Source organism: Neolamprologus brichardi, chromosome 10, assembly GCF_056152115.1.
Source record: "Neolamprologus brichardi isolate AB-2024 chromosome 10, ASM5615211v1, whole genome shotgun sequence".
Lineage (NCBI taxonomy): Eukaryota > Metazoa > Chordata > Actinopteri > Cichliformes > Cichlidae > Neolamprologus > Neolamprologus brichardi.
In genome coordinates, this window is record NC_142113.1 from 32,565,477 (window position 1) to 32,581,210 (window position 15,734).

Genomic DNA, 15,734 nt, shown 5'->3' on the forward strand with positions numbered 1-15,734 from the left:
CAGGAATGTGTTCATTTCCTCTTCGGTTTGAGTGTTTGCTCTCAGGATGCCTTTTCTTTTTTTTTTAAAACACGGTGAGTTTAAAAGTCCAGCAGCAGAGGAATGTGTGTGTGAGTGTGTTCTTGTATTGCTACTGTTGTGGGGACACAACTCTTTCTAGTCACTCACAACACAAGAACCTGTGTTTCATTAGGCATAAAGCTGGCAATAAAAATCTGAGTGCAAATATTTTACTTTAAATTTAGACTCAAAACTATCTGGAGGATATTTTTTAAAGAATGTTTAATTTAATCATGATTAAATAAATAACAATTAAATAATTATAATCTTAATTACATTTTTTCATGACAACAAATTACACAGAGAAGCTAACATGAGAGCAAAAAGATGACTCGAGAAAACCGGTCAGTGTTTCTGCGCTCCATAATAAAAGCTTCCACACGGGACTCAATTCTTCCAGGTCTCTGGCTCCATCTAGTGGTCGGATTGAGGAATCACAAGGTTTAGAAAAATCTGGAGCTCATTATTGTTACTGTTCAACTTTAAAAAGCAGGAATTTGCTCAAAAAAGAAGAGCAAAAATCAAAATGATGCTGAAGAGTTTTCATCATCATCATTAACATCCAAAAATCAAGTCAACATAATTTTTCCAATCATATATGTGCAGGGTGGGCCATTTAAGATCAGATCAGATAAGATCAGATAAGATAAGATAAGATAAGATAATCAATAGTCAATCCTGCTCCTGTCCCTGTCCGTGCATCCACCCCAATTCCAGAACGGCAGGCGAACTGCAGGGGGTCCAACACTGAGGCCACCAGTGGCCGAAGGTGGTGCAGGATGAGCCTTTCCATGGTCTTCATCAGATGAGAAGTCAAGGCAACAGACCTGAAGTGGTTGGGCTCCCTGGGGTGTGCGATTTTTGGCACCGGAACCACACAGGAAGTCTTCCACAGTTCAGGAACTGTGCTGATTTCTCACCTGATCAGCTGTGAAGTAGATGTGAGGCTGGGCTGGAGTGGGGGGTGGGGCTGGCTTTGTTGTGGATAGATGTGTGGATAGGGGTGAAGCAGGGTTGTGGTGAGAGGAGAGCTCAGGTGACAATGGCATTGCACCCGGAGGGGGGGCGGCAACTGGAGGGGGGTTAATGGAACCTGGGGGGTGGGAGAGGTGATAAGTGGGCCATTGTCAAATCTGTTAAAAAACAGATTCAAGTTGTTAGCCCACCCCCGGCCAGCAGACACCGTGGCTCCTCCATTGTCCTGGAAGTGTCCAGAGATTTTTTTCATTTATATGGATACAGCGTAACAACATGGGGATGGTTGGTGATATTAAAGTCCTGTTTGTGGCACATTAGTATATGTGGGGGGGCAAACTCCTCAAGATGGGTGGTGACCATGGTGGCCATTTAGAAGTCGGCCATCTTGGATACAACTTTTGTTGTTTCAATAGGAAGAGGGCCACTAAGGGGGGACACTAAGTGTTATTAGTATATATAATATGTATAAGGATACAAAAAATTCTTACATCATTTATATTATTATTACATCTACACTTGTGATGTTAAATAATCTGCCATTAAATTTACTATTTTTAACAAAAGTTTATTTAAAAACAAAAAAAACAGACAAAGAAATGTCCAGAGTTACAGATTTAGAGACCAGTTAGCAACCATCTGTAAACGCTAACCCCTGGCTGAGTGGTTCACGCTAACAGTATACACGGGGAAATATTTGCTTATCTGCAAATATCGCACACCTTTTTATAATCAAATTTACATCTGATATAAAATAAGAATAATGTCACAATCAAAAGATTATTTTAAACAGTTAATTCTTATTTTGCTTATGGAAACAAATGACTTAATATTTGTACTGCTGAGCAGGACAGGACAGACTGTCTGTAACATTACTGCTTTTACAGAAGTTCTCTTTTGTTACTTTAGTCACATTTTGTGTTTTCATAAAAGACAATTTCCAAAATTCTTCAAATCCAACTTCCAGCGTCGTTTAAGAGGAAAACTTTGTTCTAAAAATAACCCACACAACTTGTAACTCAAAGTATTTTGAAAGCTTGATTAAAAAAATAAAAGTCTGATTTAATGAAAGGACTAGATGTTACAATCCCTGATACTGCGTTGAGGGATGGCTACTATGAGGAAAGGCAGCCTGGAAGCTTTACCAGCAGGACACAATAATAATAATAATAATAATAATAATAATTCCAACTTCATATATTTCTACTTGTTAACATCGTCGTCTTTCAGGAGTGAAACGCTGGCTGCTGTGGAAGCTTACTCTTGAAACTGTTTGCAGCAGTAAAAGAACTTTTACTTTGAAGGTGAAAGGTCTCCGGTTCTGGTTTGCACTGGCTTTTGTTCGACTTTCTTCACAGCTCACCAGGTAGTGTTTTTAAAGAGGTCTCCCTGTTTCATGCAAACTACGGCCAATCTTCTAGCAACCAAAGCAATCACAAGGCTTTCGGGGCAAATACTGTGAAGCTGTGGCTATCAGATGGCAACTAACCCGTCTCTATGCCTCTGTGACCGAAACCTTAGTTTGGTGTGTTTGGTGTAAAAGGTCAACTAGCATTAGCTGATAACACAAGACTCCACCCTCTTTTCCAAATATGGTCACTTCTGGCTCCATAAACCTGACACAGCAGTGGCTGAAATGTTAACGTCCACTGTGACAAACTTTTACATTCTTTTTAATCTGCCTGTAAAACACTATAAAGACAGTTTATTCTGAGATATCTACTTTACTGCCAAAAAATTATTGTTTTCTTTTCAAATTCTCACTCAAATATTTGAATATCATCTCATACAAATTTTCGTGACATCGAGACTTTTCCATCTGAACACCGTCCTCGTGTGAAGGAACATCGTGAATACTGGAGGAAACATTACAAAGGGATTATTAACAGATTACTTTTATTATAAATATACAGTGTTAAAATGGAATGGTACCTGACACTGCTAGCTGTTTACAGAAACAAAAAGGAAGTTCTGTTTAACATAATCAATCGAGAGGGTTCAAAAACAAACTCCTGCAGTTCAAATCAAACATCTCGGGGAAGCGTTCGTTCTCTCCGGTTGACTGAGACCAAAAGTTCAACTCAGTTTGTAGAGAAAAAAAAACACGAGATGCTTCTGATCCAGGGTTCGTTTCCATGGGGAAAACAAACAAAAACAAAACGGGACAAAAATCATGAAAACAAAAACGTGTCAGGTGATTTAAAAATGAGATCACAGGCAGATGTGAGTGAGACATTCGTCAGTGTGTAACATCCAAGAGTTTTTAAAGGTGCCACAAGCAGCATTTTTAACACCTGGAAACATTTAATCTCTCTGCCAAAGAGGACCATCCCCTCTCTGTGATGTCATACAGAGCCAGGAGGACTCGAACGTAGACCAACATTTGAACCTGGAGCAGATGTGCAGCAGGAAATAAAGAAAATCACATAAGTAGAAACAACAACGTCCCAGTTTTTTTTTTTTAAAATCTGCTGAATTCTAACTCCGTTTAAAAAATTTCTAATATTTTTTTGAAACACTTTATTCGGCCAAACATTCAATATTTATTCAAAAATACAGAATTGATTAAAATAGTTTAGGAGCATCTGACATGTAGCTAATTTTTTGACACTGATATAGAAGCCAGAGGAAAGCTTTCTCTCTTTCTAACAGTCACATTGATGCAGCAACTTCAGATGTTAAAATGTGGCGTGCAGCACCTTTTAAAAAAGATTTGATCATTTTTCTTCATGAATGTCCGTCCGGCTACTCGGCGTCCTCGTTAGGTCCAGTTTGCTCCGACAGACGGAGCTGAGCGAGCGTCCTGCCTCCAACTCGTTTCACGCAACAGGTCAAAGAAACGCCATCCGACTGCAGGAGCCGTTGTTCAAGTCAACGTTGTGAAGGCCAATGAGCTCACTCCAATCCAAAGTATCAGGCACTTAAATTTGAAGAACTTTACAGAAATGAGCAGTGCCGCTTGAGTCTTGATGCTGGAGTAGTGTGCAAAACACTGGATATAAGATCTGCTGAACATGCATAACAAAATGTAAACATTGGAAAATTTAAGATCAAATGGGAAAAGAAAAAAACTGAAATTATACCTAAAGAAACTTTAACAAACTCAGTTTAAATAACCAGGAGAAAACCTGGTCTCACACTGGGTTCACCTGATTCTCCAGCTCTAAACTAGAAGACCTCCCTTCACCCGACTTTGACTCGTCAACAATAAATGCAGCTAAAAATAAAAACAGATTTAAGAGATTAAAGAGAAAACTGGTCCAGTGGAGTTATGGTTTGACTGGGAGGCGCCCAGCGAGAAGCTGAGGTGAATCAAAGTGAACGAGGTCCTACGACAGAGGAAGACGAGTCGATTCAAAGGTCAGGATGACATAATGGCGAGTAAAGCGATTTTGTGAAGAAGAAGAACGTTTTGTGAAGTTAACTGCGCTTCAAACACCTGCTTTTTGGCAGCGAAGGTACCCTTAGTGACACGTTCTAGCACCTCAGTATTAATCGATAAAGACTTGCGGGTTCTTCCAAGAATATCTGAACATGCAAAGACCACCCTCGCTAACATTTGATGCAAACCCAGTCATTTTGAAATGTGACCTCGTCTTCATCGGTTACTCCTGGGGTGCTTTTAAGGGGTCATCTGCACACATGCCCCTCTACTGTAGGCTTTACTGGCTGCTGCCCCTCAGGAGGAGCTTTTCAGGAGGGTTTCCTTAAAGACACTGGAGCTAAAACAGCTTGTTTTAGACATACGATAAAGTTAAAGCCCAGTTTAATAAAAAGAAGGATTATTTTGAGCTATGAGTCATGCAAAGCTGCTCTGGTTGAGTTGAAGAATAAAAATAAAGAGCTGGAAATGAGCAGAATCGGTCCCCCTTTGATAACGTCGTCGTTGTGCGTTAAAGTAAGCGGTACAGCTCGCCAAAAGCTAAAGGTGCAGGTGGAAACTTTCACACGACCACTTCTGTCACGTTTCTTGTGTAAAATCGAGTGTAAAGCCTGAAAAGACTCGCCGCGTCTGCAGGACGATAAAACCGAGAGAACGTGCGTTTTTTGGAAACGTTTGGAGGTTGTATGAACTCGTTCCCTCTGAAGCGCCTCACCTGCAATAAATAAAGGTGACAGGAAGTAGCAGAGCCATTATGTACAGTAGTTACCCTGTTCTCACTGTTGTTACTGCATGAAGGGGAATATGACTTTGTGTTATTCACCATCGTCTCCTGGTTACTGCTCATTTTCCCCACGAGTGAAGAAGAAAATCCTGAAGTCCTAAAACTCCGACAGAGGTTACGGAAAAGTCCCGGTCGAGTACTTTGGTGCGTCTGCCCAGCTACGACCGACTGAGTGTGTACATCTCTACTCGCGTACTCATTTGCCTCACGTGAAGCCAACAGTCGAATAAATCAGGAGGAAAAAGATCCTGCACATATTTTCATAAACAAGCCGACGGTTTCTTTTAATTAAAATAGACTTTCTTAAAATTCTCAGGAAAATTAGGTCGGCTACCTCTCGACGCGTGATGGCGATGAAATGAACAACAACAACAATAACAACAATAATATGGCAACAAAACTAAGCAAACAGCACCACTTAATTTCGGTGTCGTAGTTGATTCGACTACTTGGGAAGGAAGGAAACGAGGAAAAGCGAGTGTGTACAGTAGGTGTGCAAATCTGAACCAACGTCTGTGGCAGAAAACAAACAAGAAAAGGCGACTTAAAGGGATACCTTGATGCTTGGGTTTTATGTAGCGCTTTAAATGACAGGATGATGATGATGAAGTGATGAAGGATCCGTTTCGCAGTCTTTGGTGGAGCTTTTTCCTAAACACGACTGAATCGAACAGAAACCGAACTAACAGGTCCGACGCTTAAAGTCCACGACTGTCGTATCGGAGAGCGGTGCAAAGGAGAGAGCCGCTCTCACAACGAGATGTAACGAGGTCGGGGTGGAGACGACTCGAGCGCTCGAGGTGATCAGAAAGTCCCAGATACTGGCCCGTCAAAGGACCGGAAACCTGGTTTCACATTAAAGAGCTTGGAGCTACGGAGTCGCTCTGACCATCACGGATGGCGAGCGTTCGCTCTACGAACCAGACGAAGACTCCAGACTTCCTGAGAGGCTCAGCAGGTGAAGTCCGTCAGGTTCTCCACATTCATCAAGTTGCAAACCGTGAATTTATCCCTCCCCTGCACCAGGTGATTCATAATCTTTGCTCACCTCCTGAACCCCTCCCTCAGATCCCTCCGTCTGACTTTGTCCACTTTGAGAAATCAACGCTGGAGGTCAGCTGGTGCCCGTCTCCCGAGCAGCTGTGCTGGAACTTTCTGATCTCACCTCAGTCAATGTTTCAGAAAGTGCAGGTGTCAATATCACGCTGCCCTAAACACCCCTATATACGGATCAATCCGCCACTAAAAGTAGTTCCTAACAAATCCAGTTTGTAGGAGTTGGGGAGAAGGCGTGTTTTAACGGTTTAACTCCACATGCTTGGCATCCATGTATGTGCGTTTATGGACTGGCCTCCTACCCTAATGCATGCTGGGATGCTCCCCTTGAACATATGAAGCAGGCGAGAAACTATAAAAGAACCTGAGGTAGTCTGAATGCTTGGGCTACGAGTTTGGTACGAGCTCTAACGTGAAGGCTGGTAGTGATGAGGGCGCCATCGTAGCTGCTGAGGGTTTTATAAGGAAACCAATGAGGTGGAGGGTCCGCGCAGTCGTTACGAGCTTGACGAACTCTGAGAAACATTGAAACGCCATTTTTTCTCAGGCCTGGAAGCAGCTCTACAAGAGAGCTGAGGGAAGCAGGTCCAACATCAAGGTATCTCTTTAAGAGAATGTGTTTGAAGCCGGCGACGAAGCAGCTCGCCGGTTTAAGGCACGTGTGTGAGAAAGTTTACATCATTAGAGCTAACGAACAGGACTATAAACGCTTCACTTAACGAGCTATAACGTGAAGACTGAGAGGAGCTGCTTCTTTTTTCTTTTGCTCACGTAACATCTAAACACCTTATCAGAAAATAACTCTGTCTCTACAGACGTAGAGAACGATTTCAAAGCTACAAACTACAGTACACTCTTAATGCTAGTTAATGAAGTCCCGATGCATAGCATCACCCATAGATGGACACTGAGTCTGACTTTGTGGCGGCGGAGTTAATCGTAGTGTTATGGAGGTTATGGCAGTGCGTGTCCGAGTCTCGTCTCCGGTGAGATGCGTGATTGTCATGAGCCGCCGTTCCTCCGCAGAGTTCGTCCGACGACGTGAGTGGAAAAAAACTAAAACGGTGAAGATGGAGAAACGAAAGCTCGGCGCTCCCGTGGGTTCAGGCGCTGACATGATCTTCCAACAAATCAGAGCGGCGGGGGTTAAAAACACTGCGTGTCAGCATTGGCGGCGCCGCGGCTGGAGCAGTCGCCGCAGTCTCTCCCTTCCATCGCCATCTTTTCTACTGCCACCTCCTCCTCATCCTCCTTCTTCACATCTTTTAGCGGATCCTCTCCGCTCTCGACTTTAGGGACGAACTTCCCGAACCGCACGCTGTTCAGATCCTCCTCCAGTTTGACTTTGAAGGGCGGCAGGCCGAGCAGGAAGGCCCTGATCCTGCTGGGCGAGCTCAGATCTGCGGGTTCATCCTGGTTCTTCATCTCCACCTCTACCTGCCCTCCTCCTCCCACCGCCGCCGCGCCTCCTGCTGCACTTCCTGCGGAGCTGGAGCGCGTTTCCTCAGCTGGCTCTGTGAAGCCGGTCCTCGCTCTCTTGGCCGGCAGCTGGTCGGCGTTCCCGTTGACGACGGCCCGGCTCGGCTCCGGCCCTTCCGCGGCGGGTCTCTTCGGCGTGAACCGTTTGCTGAGGTTGAGGGGCAGCGCCTGCTCGGGGGGAGGGGCGGGCTTGGCGTTCAGGTCCTGGGAGAGCGCCTCGGACAGGCAGCGCGTGAACATCTGCAGCTGGGACGGGCCCAAGCAACGAGTCCTCATCAGCTGACACACCTGAACGCTGCAGTCGAGGTTCACGGGAAGGACTCGGAGGGGGGGCATGGGGGGCCGGGTTCTAGCCTCTCGCCCGCCTCCTCGCGGCCCCCCCTCGTCCATGTTACACCCTGAGCAATGGGTGTGGTGCTGCTGGAGGGGGTGGGGCTGTGGCTGCTCCCCGCTCGGGTGCGGGGTGTCTGGGCTCCCGCTCTTCGGCTGGGGGGCGTAGATGGTGGGATGGTGCTGGCTCGGGTCCTGGGGCGTCAGGGCGGGGCTCTCGGGCCTCTGCAGGCCCAGCCGGCTCCTGAACACGTCCGAAGGACACAAGCCTTTGATGGGGCTGAAGCCGCTCAGAGAGCTGCCGATGAAGTGGCGCGGCAGCGCGGAGAGGAGCACGCCCGTGGCGGGAACCACAGACTCCCCTCGCTCCGTCTTCACCTCCTTCGGTTTGGGCTGGAAAGAGATGAAGGGGCCGGCGAGGGGGGCGAGGTCCGGGGTGAGGGGCATGGTGATGGGCAGGATGGCCGGCTGCAGGGAGCAGAGAAGGAAATGAATCACACGCAGTCGAATCAAACCTCAGAGGCGTGTACGAGTGTTTCGTGGTCGTTACCCTGTGCATGCTGGCAGCAGTTCCTCCGCGGCCCACGGCTGGAAGCTGTTGCTGCGTCATCTCCACCGCGCTGCCTTTGACCTTCGCCTGCTGCAGTGCCAGCAGCTTTGCCTGAGCGAGCACCGTGGCCTTGTTTCGCGTGCCCGGCGGCCGGCCTCTGCCTCTCTTTGCCACCATGGTGCCGTTCGGGTTTGGGACCTGTTCAGAGGCAAGAGAGGCTGCAGGTGAAACGACTAAGCCAATCAAAGCAGTGACGTTTGCAGGGTTACTGAAGTCGGGCTAGCTGGTATATAATGATGTGCTACGTGCTAGCAACACAGCTATGTTAGCATAGCATAAACAGTGAAGCTGCAGGATGAACGCCAACTTTTTTCCACTCGATGAAAGGTTAGTCATTAATATGCTGCAACAACATGGGAACAGAGCAGCTGCAGAGAATTCAGCATTAATGCATCAACGGTACAGAAGTGAAGGAAGCGCAGTTTTTGACTTTCCCCATGTTCCAAAAGTGCTTCATCTCTTTGCTGTGACTGCCGCCATAATTTGCAGCTGCGATGCTTTCGACCAACACAGGCGCAGCTTGATGACACCATCAACACGCGCTATCGCGGTAGAGTGGTATAAATTTATACCGTTTCTACCGCCCGCCCCGAGGCGGCACCGTCAGCGTCCCCCCATCGCAGCATCACCCGACCATCTGTTACGGAGCATCAGCGTTCAGCAGAGTTAGTAACAGATGAAAACAAAGCTGTAAACTCACGTCATCACGTATGGTGGCAGCAGCAGGGGGCGTGGCCACCTTCCTCTCCCGGGGTCTGGGTCCCGGCTTTTTGCCTCTGGGATGCGGTCTCCTGCCTCTGATGCCTCTGGGCTTCGGCACCACCGGGGATTCTGGGACTTTAAACTCTGCTCCTCCCGCTCTGAGGTGTTCTTCATAAGGAAGCATCAGCCTGAGACACAGAAACCTGAACTTTAGCATGTGGACCCTTTTAGTTACAGGTCAAAGGTCAAGGGTTTAGTTGTCAGTACTTCCACTACATCTGTCAGGATATTAAAGAGCCATGGTCTACTCAGGTACAGGGAGCTTTCCTGCTCTCTAACACTCATGACCGCTTCATCCAGCGCTGACCTCTGACCTGCTGGATGAAGGTACGAAACCCTCTGGCTGGTTTTCCTCTCTGCTTCCAGACCCTCGTCACTTCCCTTTGCTCACGTTTGAGTGTAAAACGGTCTGAAACGCTCGGTGAGCGCAGTCACAGATGATGTCTGTCTCACCTCTCGTAGTGTCTCCTGGTGCAGGTCGCAGCGCTGGTGCTGCCGGGGCATCCGCCCAGCTCGTTGTAAACCACTTTCCACAGACGGTCTGTCGTCACCTGCCGCACGAAAACAAGCAGAAAGTCAGATAACGAGGAGTAACCCTCAACGGACTGTGGTGACCGGATCATGATAGTTTAACTGGAGACCCAGGTATTCAGCCTGCAGTGGAGACCATGCACCAACTCTAAGGTCTTCACCCCACTGCAGGCTGAATAGCTGGGCATCTCCATCAGCTGCCTTTTGATCCTGGAAGAGGTCGAGCCGCCTCCGACTCCTCAGAGTCGAAGTATCAGAGTCGACTTTGAGAGGAAAACTTGACCTAAATCCTGGTTTACATCAGTTTTAGTTCCCCCTACTGTTTAGACACGTGTAACTACATCAACCATTTGGAAAGTGTGACGACTGATTTATACTTTTAATTTTGTTGGCAGTGGTTTCATCTACAAAGACTCTTCTGTGGAACCAGCTTCCAGTTTGGATTCAGGAGACAGACACTATCTCTACTTTCAAGATTAGGCTTCAAACTTTCCTTTTTGCTAAAGCATATAGTTAGGGCTGGACCAGGTGACCCTGAACCCTCCCTTAGTTATGCTGCAATAGGCTGCTGGGGATTCCCATGATGCACTGGGTGTTTCTTCTGCGGTCACTGTGTGTTTCTACACCTCTCTGCATGTAATCATTGTTATTATTAATCTCCGGCTCTCTTCCACAGACATGCAGCGCCATAACGTGTTAATTATAAAAATCAATGCACTTTTTTTTGGTGATAATTTTAGACGAATAAAAACTGATGATATATCTGCAGAGATGATCTGATCCTGATCTTGAGCTCTGGCACTTCAGAGCTTCAGACGCTTCATTAATCTCCACGTTTGTGTTAAAAACAGCAGCGTGACAAAAAGGTGACGTCTCTGCGACCAATGGAGACGAGGCCAAACAGACGCAAACATGAGGACAAAGTCAATCAGTGGATCAGTTTTTATTTTTCTCCATCGTCTGTGTGTTAATCCTGACGTGCAGACGTGTGACGACACTGTGAGACAAATGAAAACTCATCTGTGCAAATGAATATTTAATTATATTTACAATAAAAACTCCAGTCTGGCAGTTACTGCATGTTTCAACTCTTCAGGTTTAAATGTGGACGATAACGTTTTAGTTTGGCTGCAAACACGTTCGGCGTCGCCGGTTTCAGTTTCACTTTATTGAGGGAGCGGCCGCAGAAACCGTCTGATCAATTTACACCATGAAGCACCGTCAGCGCATCCACCCCACAGGGGAATTTAAAGCGGTCGGACAGGAAAGACCGCTCGGCCTCGAGTCCCAGGACGCATGCGCGTCATCTAAATGAGCTACGAAACGCCTCGAGCGAGCGGCCTGCTGTCAGCAGACTCAAATCAGCGTTTGCAGTTTTCTCAGCAGGGACGGAGACAGAGCTAACGAGGATTAGCACAAAAACTTCATGATTTCACTTTAAAATAAATCCCTGCAGGCTGATTTATAATCTGACCTCATCCTCCTGGATTAAACCAAACACACAGTCACACTCAGACGTGCCTCACAGGTTCGATTTAATCTCACGTGAAACAAACTCTGAGCTGAAACATGTTCAAACTTTATTTAAACCTTCGTCACAGAAAACCTGAAAAGTTTTTAATAACAGAGTCGTGCAGCAAATCAGCAGCTCTTACTATTTTAGAGAAACTGAAATAAACTGAGGTGACTCACCTTTTTGTAGCCCCCGAGCCGTTTGACCACAGAGTACATGAGGAAGAGGTCGACTGAGGACGGCGGCGAAACATCAGACATGCAAAGGAGACACAAAAACATTTAAAGCAGGCGGTGAGGACACAGCAGAGGCAGGAAGGTCCTCACTACACGAACGTGGTTTCAACCCCCCCACAGATCAAACATGGAGTCCCGATGAAGCTCAGCAGTCATGTGTTTACCTCTGACACGGCACCCAACCTTCATTCAACACCACAAAACTTTATTTAACACGCAGTCAGAGCTCGTCTGTCTCTGGAAGGAAGGAAGGAAGGAAGGAAGGATGGATGTAAGGAAAGAGTGAAAGAAAATGGGGATGAGAGAGAGACAGGGAGGGCGGGAGGGAGGAAGGAAGGAAGGATGGAAGGAAGAGGGGATAACAGAAGAAAGGAAGGAAGGAAGGCAAGGATGGATGAAGGAAGGAAGGAAGGAAGAAAGAAAGGAAGGAAGGAAGAAGGGAAGGAAGAGGGGATAACAGAAGAAAGGAAGGAAGAAAGGATGGAAGAAAGAAGGAAGGAAGGAATGAAGAAAGGATGGAAGAAGGAAGGAAAGAGTGAAAGAAAAAGGGGATGAGAGAGAGAGAGGGAGTTAGGGAGGTAGGAAGGAAGGATGGAAGGAAGAGGGGATAACAGAAGGAAGGAAGGAAGGCAAGGATGGATGAAGGAAGGAAGGAAGGAAGGAAGGAAGGAAGAAAGAAAGGAAGAGGGGATAACAGAAGAAAGGAAGGACGAAAGGATGAATGGAAAAGAAAGGAAGGAAGGAAGGAAGAAAGGATGGAAGAAGGAAGGAAGGATGGAAGAAGGAAGGAAGGGGGGATAACAGAAGGAAGGAAGGAAGAAAGGATGGAAGAAGGAAGAAAGGATGGAAGAAGGAAGGAAGGAAGGGGGGATAACAGAAGGAAGGAAGAAAGGATGGAAGAAAGAAGAAAGGATGGAGGAAGGAAGGAAGGAAAGAGTGAAAGGTCATGAAGGAGGGATGAAGGAAAGGAAAGAAAGAAAAGGAGCGTTCTGTAGAGCGCAGAAGAAGAAGCGGCGGCGTGGAGGACTCACTCTTCTTGAAGCCCAGGTTCGGCACTTTGTGGATCGGCGATCCGTGGCGGTCCATGAAGGCGAACAGCTGATCGAGGAACAGCTGCTCCTCGGGGTGAGGGAGCCAGCCGCCGTCGCAGCCAACCTCCACGCTGCCCATCACGTTCTCCTGAGGGGGAAACACGCAGTGAGGTCATCATTGCACGCCTCAGCACTTCCTGTTGTTTTACTCGTCACATTAAAACTGCTCTGTGCCTTTATTTTGGCGGTCAGAAACTGAATCTATTAAACGCCTTTATTTGCTGCGAGGCTCACATGTTCGCGTCTGCAGCACGTCGGCCACTAGAGGGCGCTGTGAGGAGCCTCGCAGGTCAAACCTCGGAGCAGTTTAAGGATTATAATCCAGCAGCGCTCAGAGACTCGAGGATCCACTTCCTTATGTGAGGCTCGTGCTTTTCTTAAATGAACAGCAGACCTCTGCGTGGGGGCACGAATGCATTCAAAGCACTGACAAAGCGACTGGGTGCACACGTGCGCTGAAACAAAGCAGCTGAAACTGCCCAGACCTGCCTCACAGCAGAGCTCTGAGCGTCTAATAACTCAGAGAGTTCATGTTTTACTCCAGTCTCACAGCGCTGTGGTACCAGATCTACTTCCTGAAAGGATTTGATTTCACTTTCAGCAGAGTTTGTATTACAGGAGGATCTGAAGCCTGAAGCAGATGATCGCCACACGCACCTTCATCCTCTCGATCCACGACTCCGACTGGCTGGAGTTTGGCGAGTCTTTGCTGTCGCGGCCTCTCCTCTTACGAGGTCGTCCTCGCAGACTGAGAGAAGGACATCCTGCAGGAAAAATAAAATAAAGGCGTAAATTAAAAACATCTCCGGAGGCCTTCCTGTGTTTGTTTGAGGCGATCTTTGTGACGCATTTACAAACTAAAAATCAGAACTAAATAACAGCACATGGCTCAGGTGCAGTGCTCTGCTGTGGGCGGTGGTCTAAAGGGGTCACATGACGGAGGTTATCCAGTCTAAGACGGACACGGGATTTATTCATTTAGCTCCGAGTGCAGGGCGACAGCAGATGATCTGATTTTACAAAAGTCGAGCAGACAAACATGTCAGACACACGAGGAGGCTGGTTTTAACTTCCAGCCGCAGCCTTGGCGATGATTGAAAATGCAGACAGTGTCAGGCGTAATTTCTGCGGCGGTTTTGTCCTGATTTAGCGGCGAAACAACACAAAGAATTTCATCGCAGACGCAGGTTTTGGTGTTTCGTGTGGTTTAACTGATCGTCATGAGAACGGATTCATAATAAAAATGTTTTTGAAAAGACAAAAGATGTGGATAATCATACGTGTGAGCACGTTTCGTTCAGCGCGGCGCTCCCGTTGAGGACATGGAGACGTACGATACGATCATTAGAGTAAAATTTAAAAAGTCTGCGTGACGGCGGGAAACAGAAGAAAAAAGGATCAGCTGATCTTCAGCAGGAAGCAGCGATGAGCACTCGAGCTGCTTCTTCACCACAGCAGGTCATCTGCCTCCACCTCACCCCGTCCTCCTCCGTCACACCACCCTCTGCATGTCCTCCTTCTCCGAGGTCGTCCCCTCTCCCTCATCAGTGGATAATCTAACAGGTTGATTTGAAGCCTGATCTGCTCAGTAAGCGTGTTGTTCTTTTTCTAAAGCACTGATGTGGACGAGTTTATCCAACCTTCAAATAACCTGAAAACATCTCACTACAGGCTTTTATAACCAGCCTGCAGACACCAGAGGAAAAGCTCAGGACTGTCCAGCAGGGGGCAGCGTTTCACAGGAAAACAGGAAGCTGTACTGAGGAAGGAAGTGATGCTTTCAGGTCAAAGGGCTTTCAAAACCAAGTTATATGTTTCATCTTACACACAAACGTCGCCTTTCAGCAGCAGAAAAGATTTATGGGCTCAAATTGTGGTCAAAAATATTTTGTACTTGTAAATCTGTTTTTTGTATGTGGACCAAAAAACACGTGTGAAACTCTGCACTCAAGTTTCAAGTTACAAGTACGAATTTTGACCCTATTTTTCTTCCTTTCATCTGATTGGTCAATGTCATGTCAATCACAAATTTAACTGTCCAATCAGAGAACAGATGGGTTTGGCTGTTTGAGGGGTGCTTTTTTGAACTGCAGGTCCTTGAAGGGTGATACAGTTTGAAGCTGGAGGATCTCTGTGTAAATATCCGACAGCAGCTAGGTCCTCTAATTGTCAGCAGCTGTTGAAAGGATAAAGTTGTGCTATATCAGTGGTTAGAAACACCATTATTACTTTAGGATTATTTTAACACAAAGTCAGGGCTGACCCGGGACCATGGCTGTGCAGCATAAAGGTCCTTTCACATCGGACGCAGCATGTGCTGCTAATGCTAACTGCTAACTAAAAGCTAAGGATCCAGAATTTGTTGCGCTGGCTGCTGAGCTTTGTGTGCAGCAGCTCTACCTGCACTAGATGCACCTGCTCCTTGTCGTTTCTATCTCTGACTTCATGTCGTCTACAAGAGTTTGTTTTTTTTATCTTCAAATGTTCAATAAAAACATGTATCGCTAATTCATAACGAAGAAAGCTTTGTAACCATCCCCACCAATGAAGACTGTGTCTCTGGAGGTCCCTGCAGGTAAACCTGTGACACAAAAATCACCAAACTGAGACGACCACAGACTGTTTTCATTCGTGGTGATGAAGGAAAACGCTGGGCCGGCATGTAAAAGGGCTTTTATTCCCTCAGGACCTGAAGCTCCATATAGCACCCACCTGTTCTCTGATTGGATTGTCAAATTTGTGATTGACATGGTGGCCAATCAGATGAAAGAAAGAAAAATAGGGTCAAAATTCGTACTTGAAACTTGAGTGCAGAGTTTGATACGTAATGTTTTGGTCCACACACAAATCCTGATTTACAAGTACAAAATATTTACGACCACAACTTGAGCCCATAAAGATTAAACAGTAATCCAGAACGTGATG

General features: G+C 46.6%; 1 protein-coding gene across 1 annotated transcript in view; it reads right to left on the reverse strand.

Moving 5' to 3' along the window:
- Nucleotides 1–3,938: 3,938 nt before the first annotated feature.
- zgc:77151 (uncharacterized) overlaps nt 3,939–15,734 on the reverse strand; it is a 44,599-nt gene continuing 32,803 nt past the window's right edge. The window contains exons 6-12 of the mRNA XM_006785146.3: nt 13,467–13,573; nt 12,750–12,897; nt 11,662–11,714; nt 9,892–9,989; nt 9,377–9,566; nt 8,617–8,814; nt 3,939–8,534 (exon numbers count right to left, since the gene is read on the reverse strand). Of these exons, the coding sequence (XP_006785209.2) occupies nt 7,404–8,534; nt 8,617–8,814; nt 9,377–9,566; nt 9,892–9,989; nt 11,662–11,714; nt 12,750–12,897; nt 13,467–13,573 (1,925 nt within the window). The 3' untranslated portion in view covers nt 3,939–7,403. The remainder of the gene's footprint in view (nt 8,535–8,616; nt 8,815–9,376; nt 9,567–9,891; nt 9,990–11,661; nt 11,715–12,749; nt 12,898–13,466; nt 13,574–15,734) is intronic.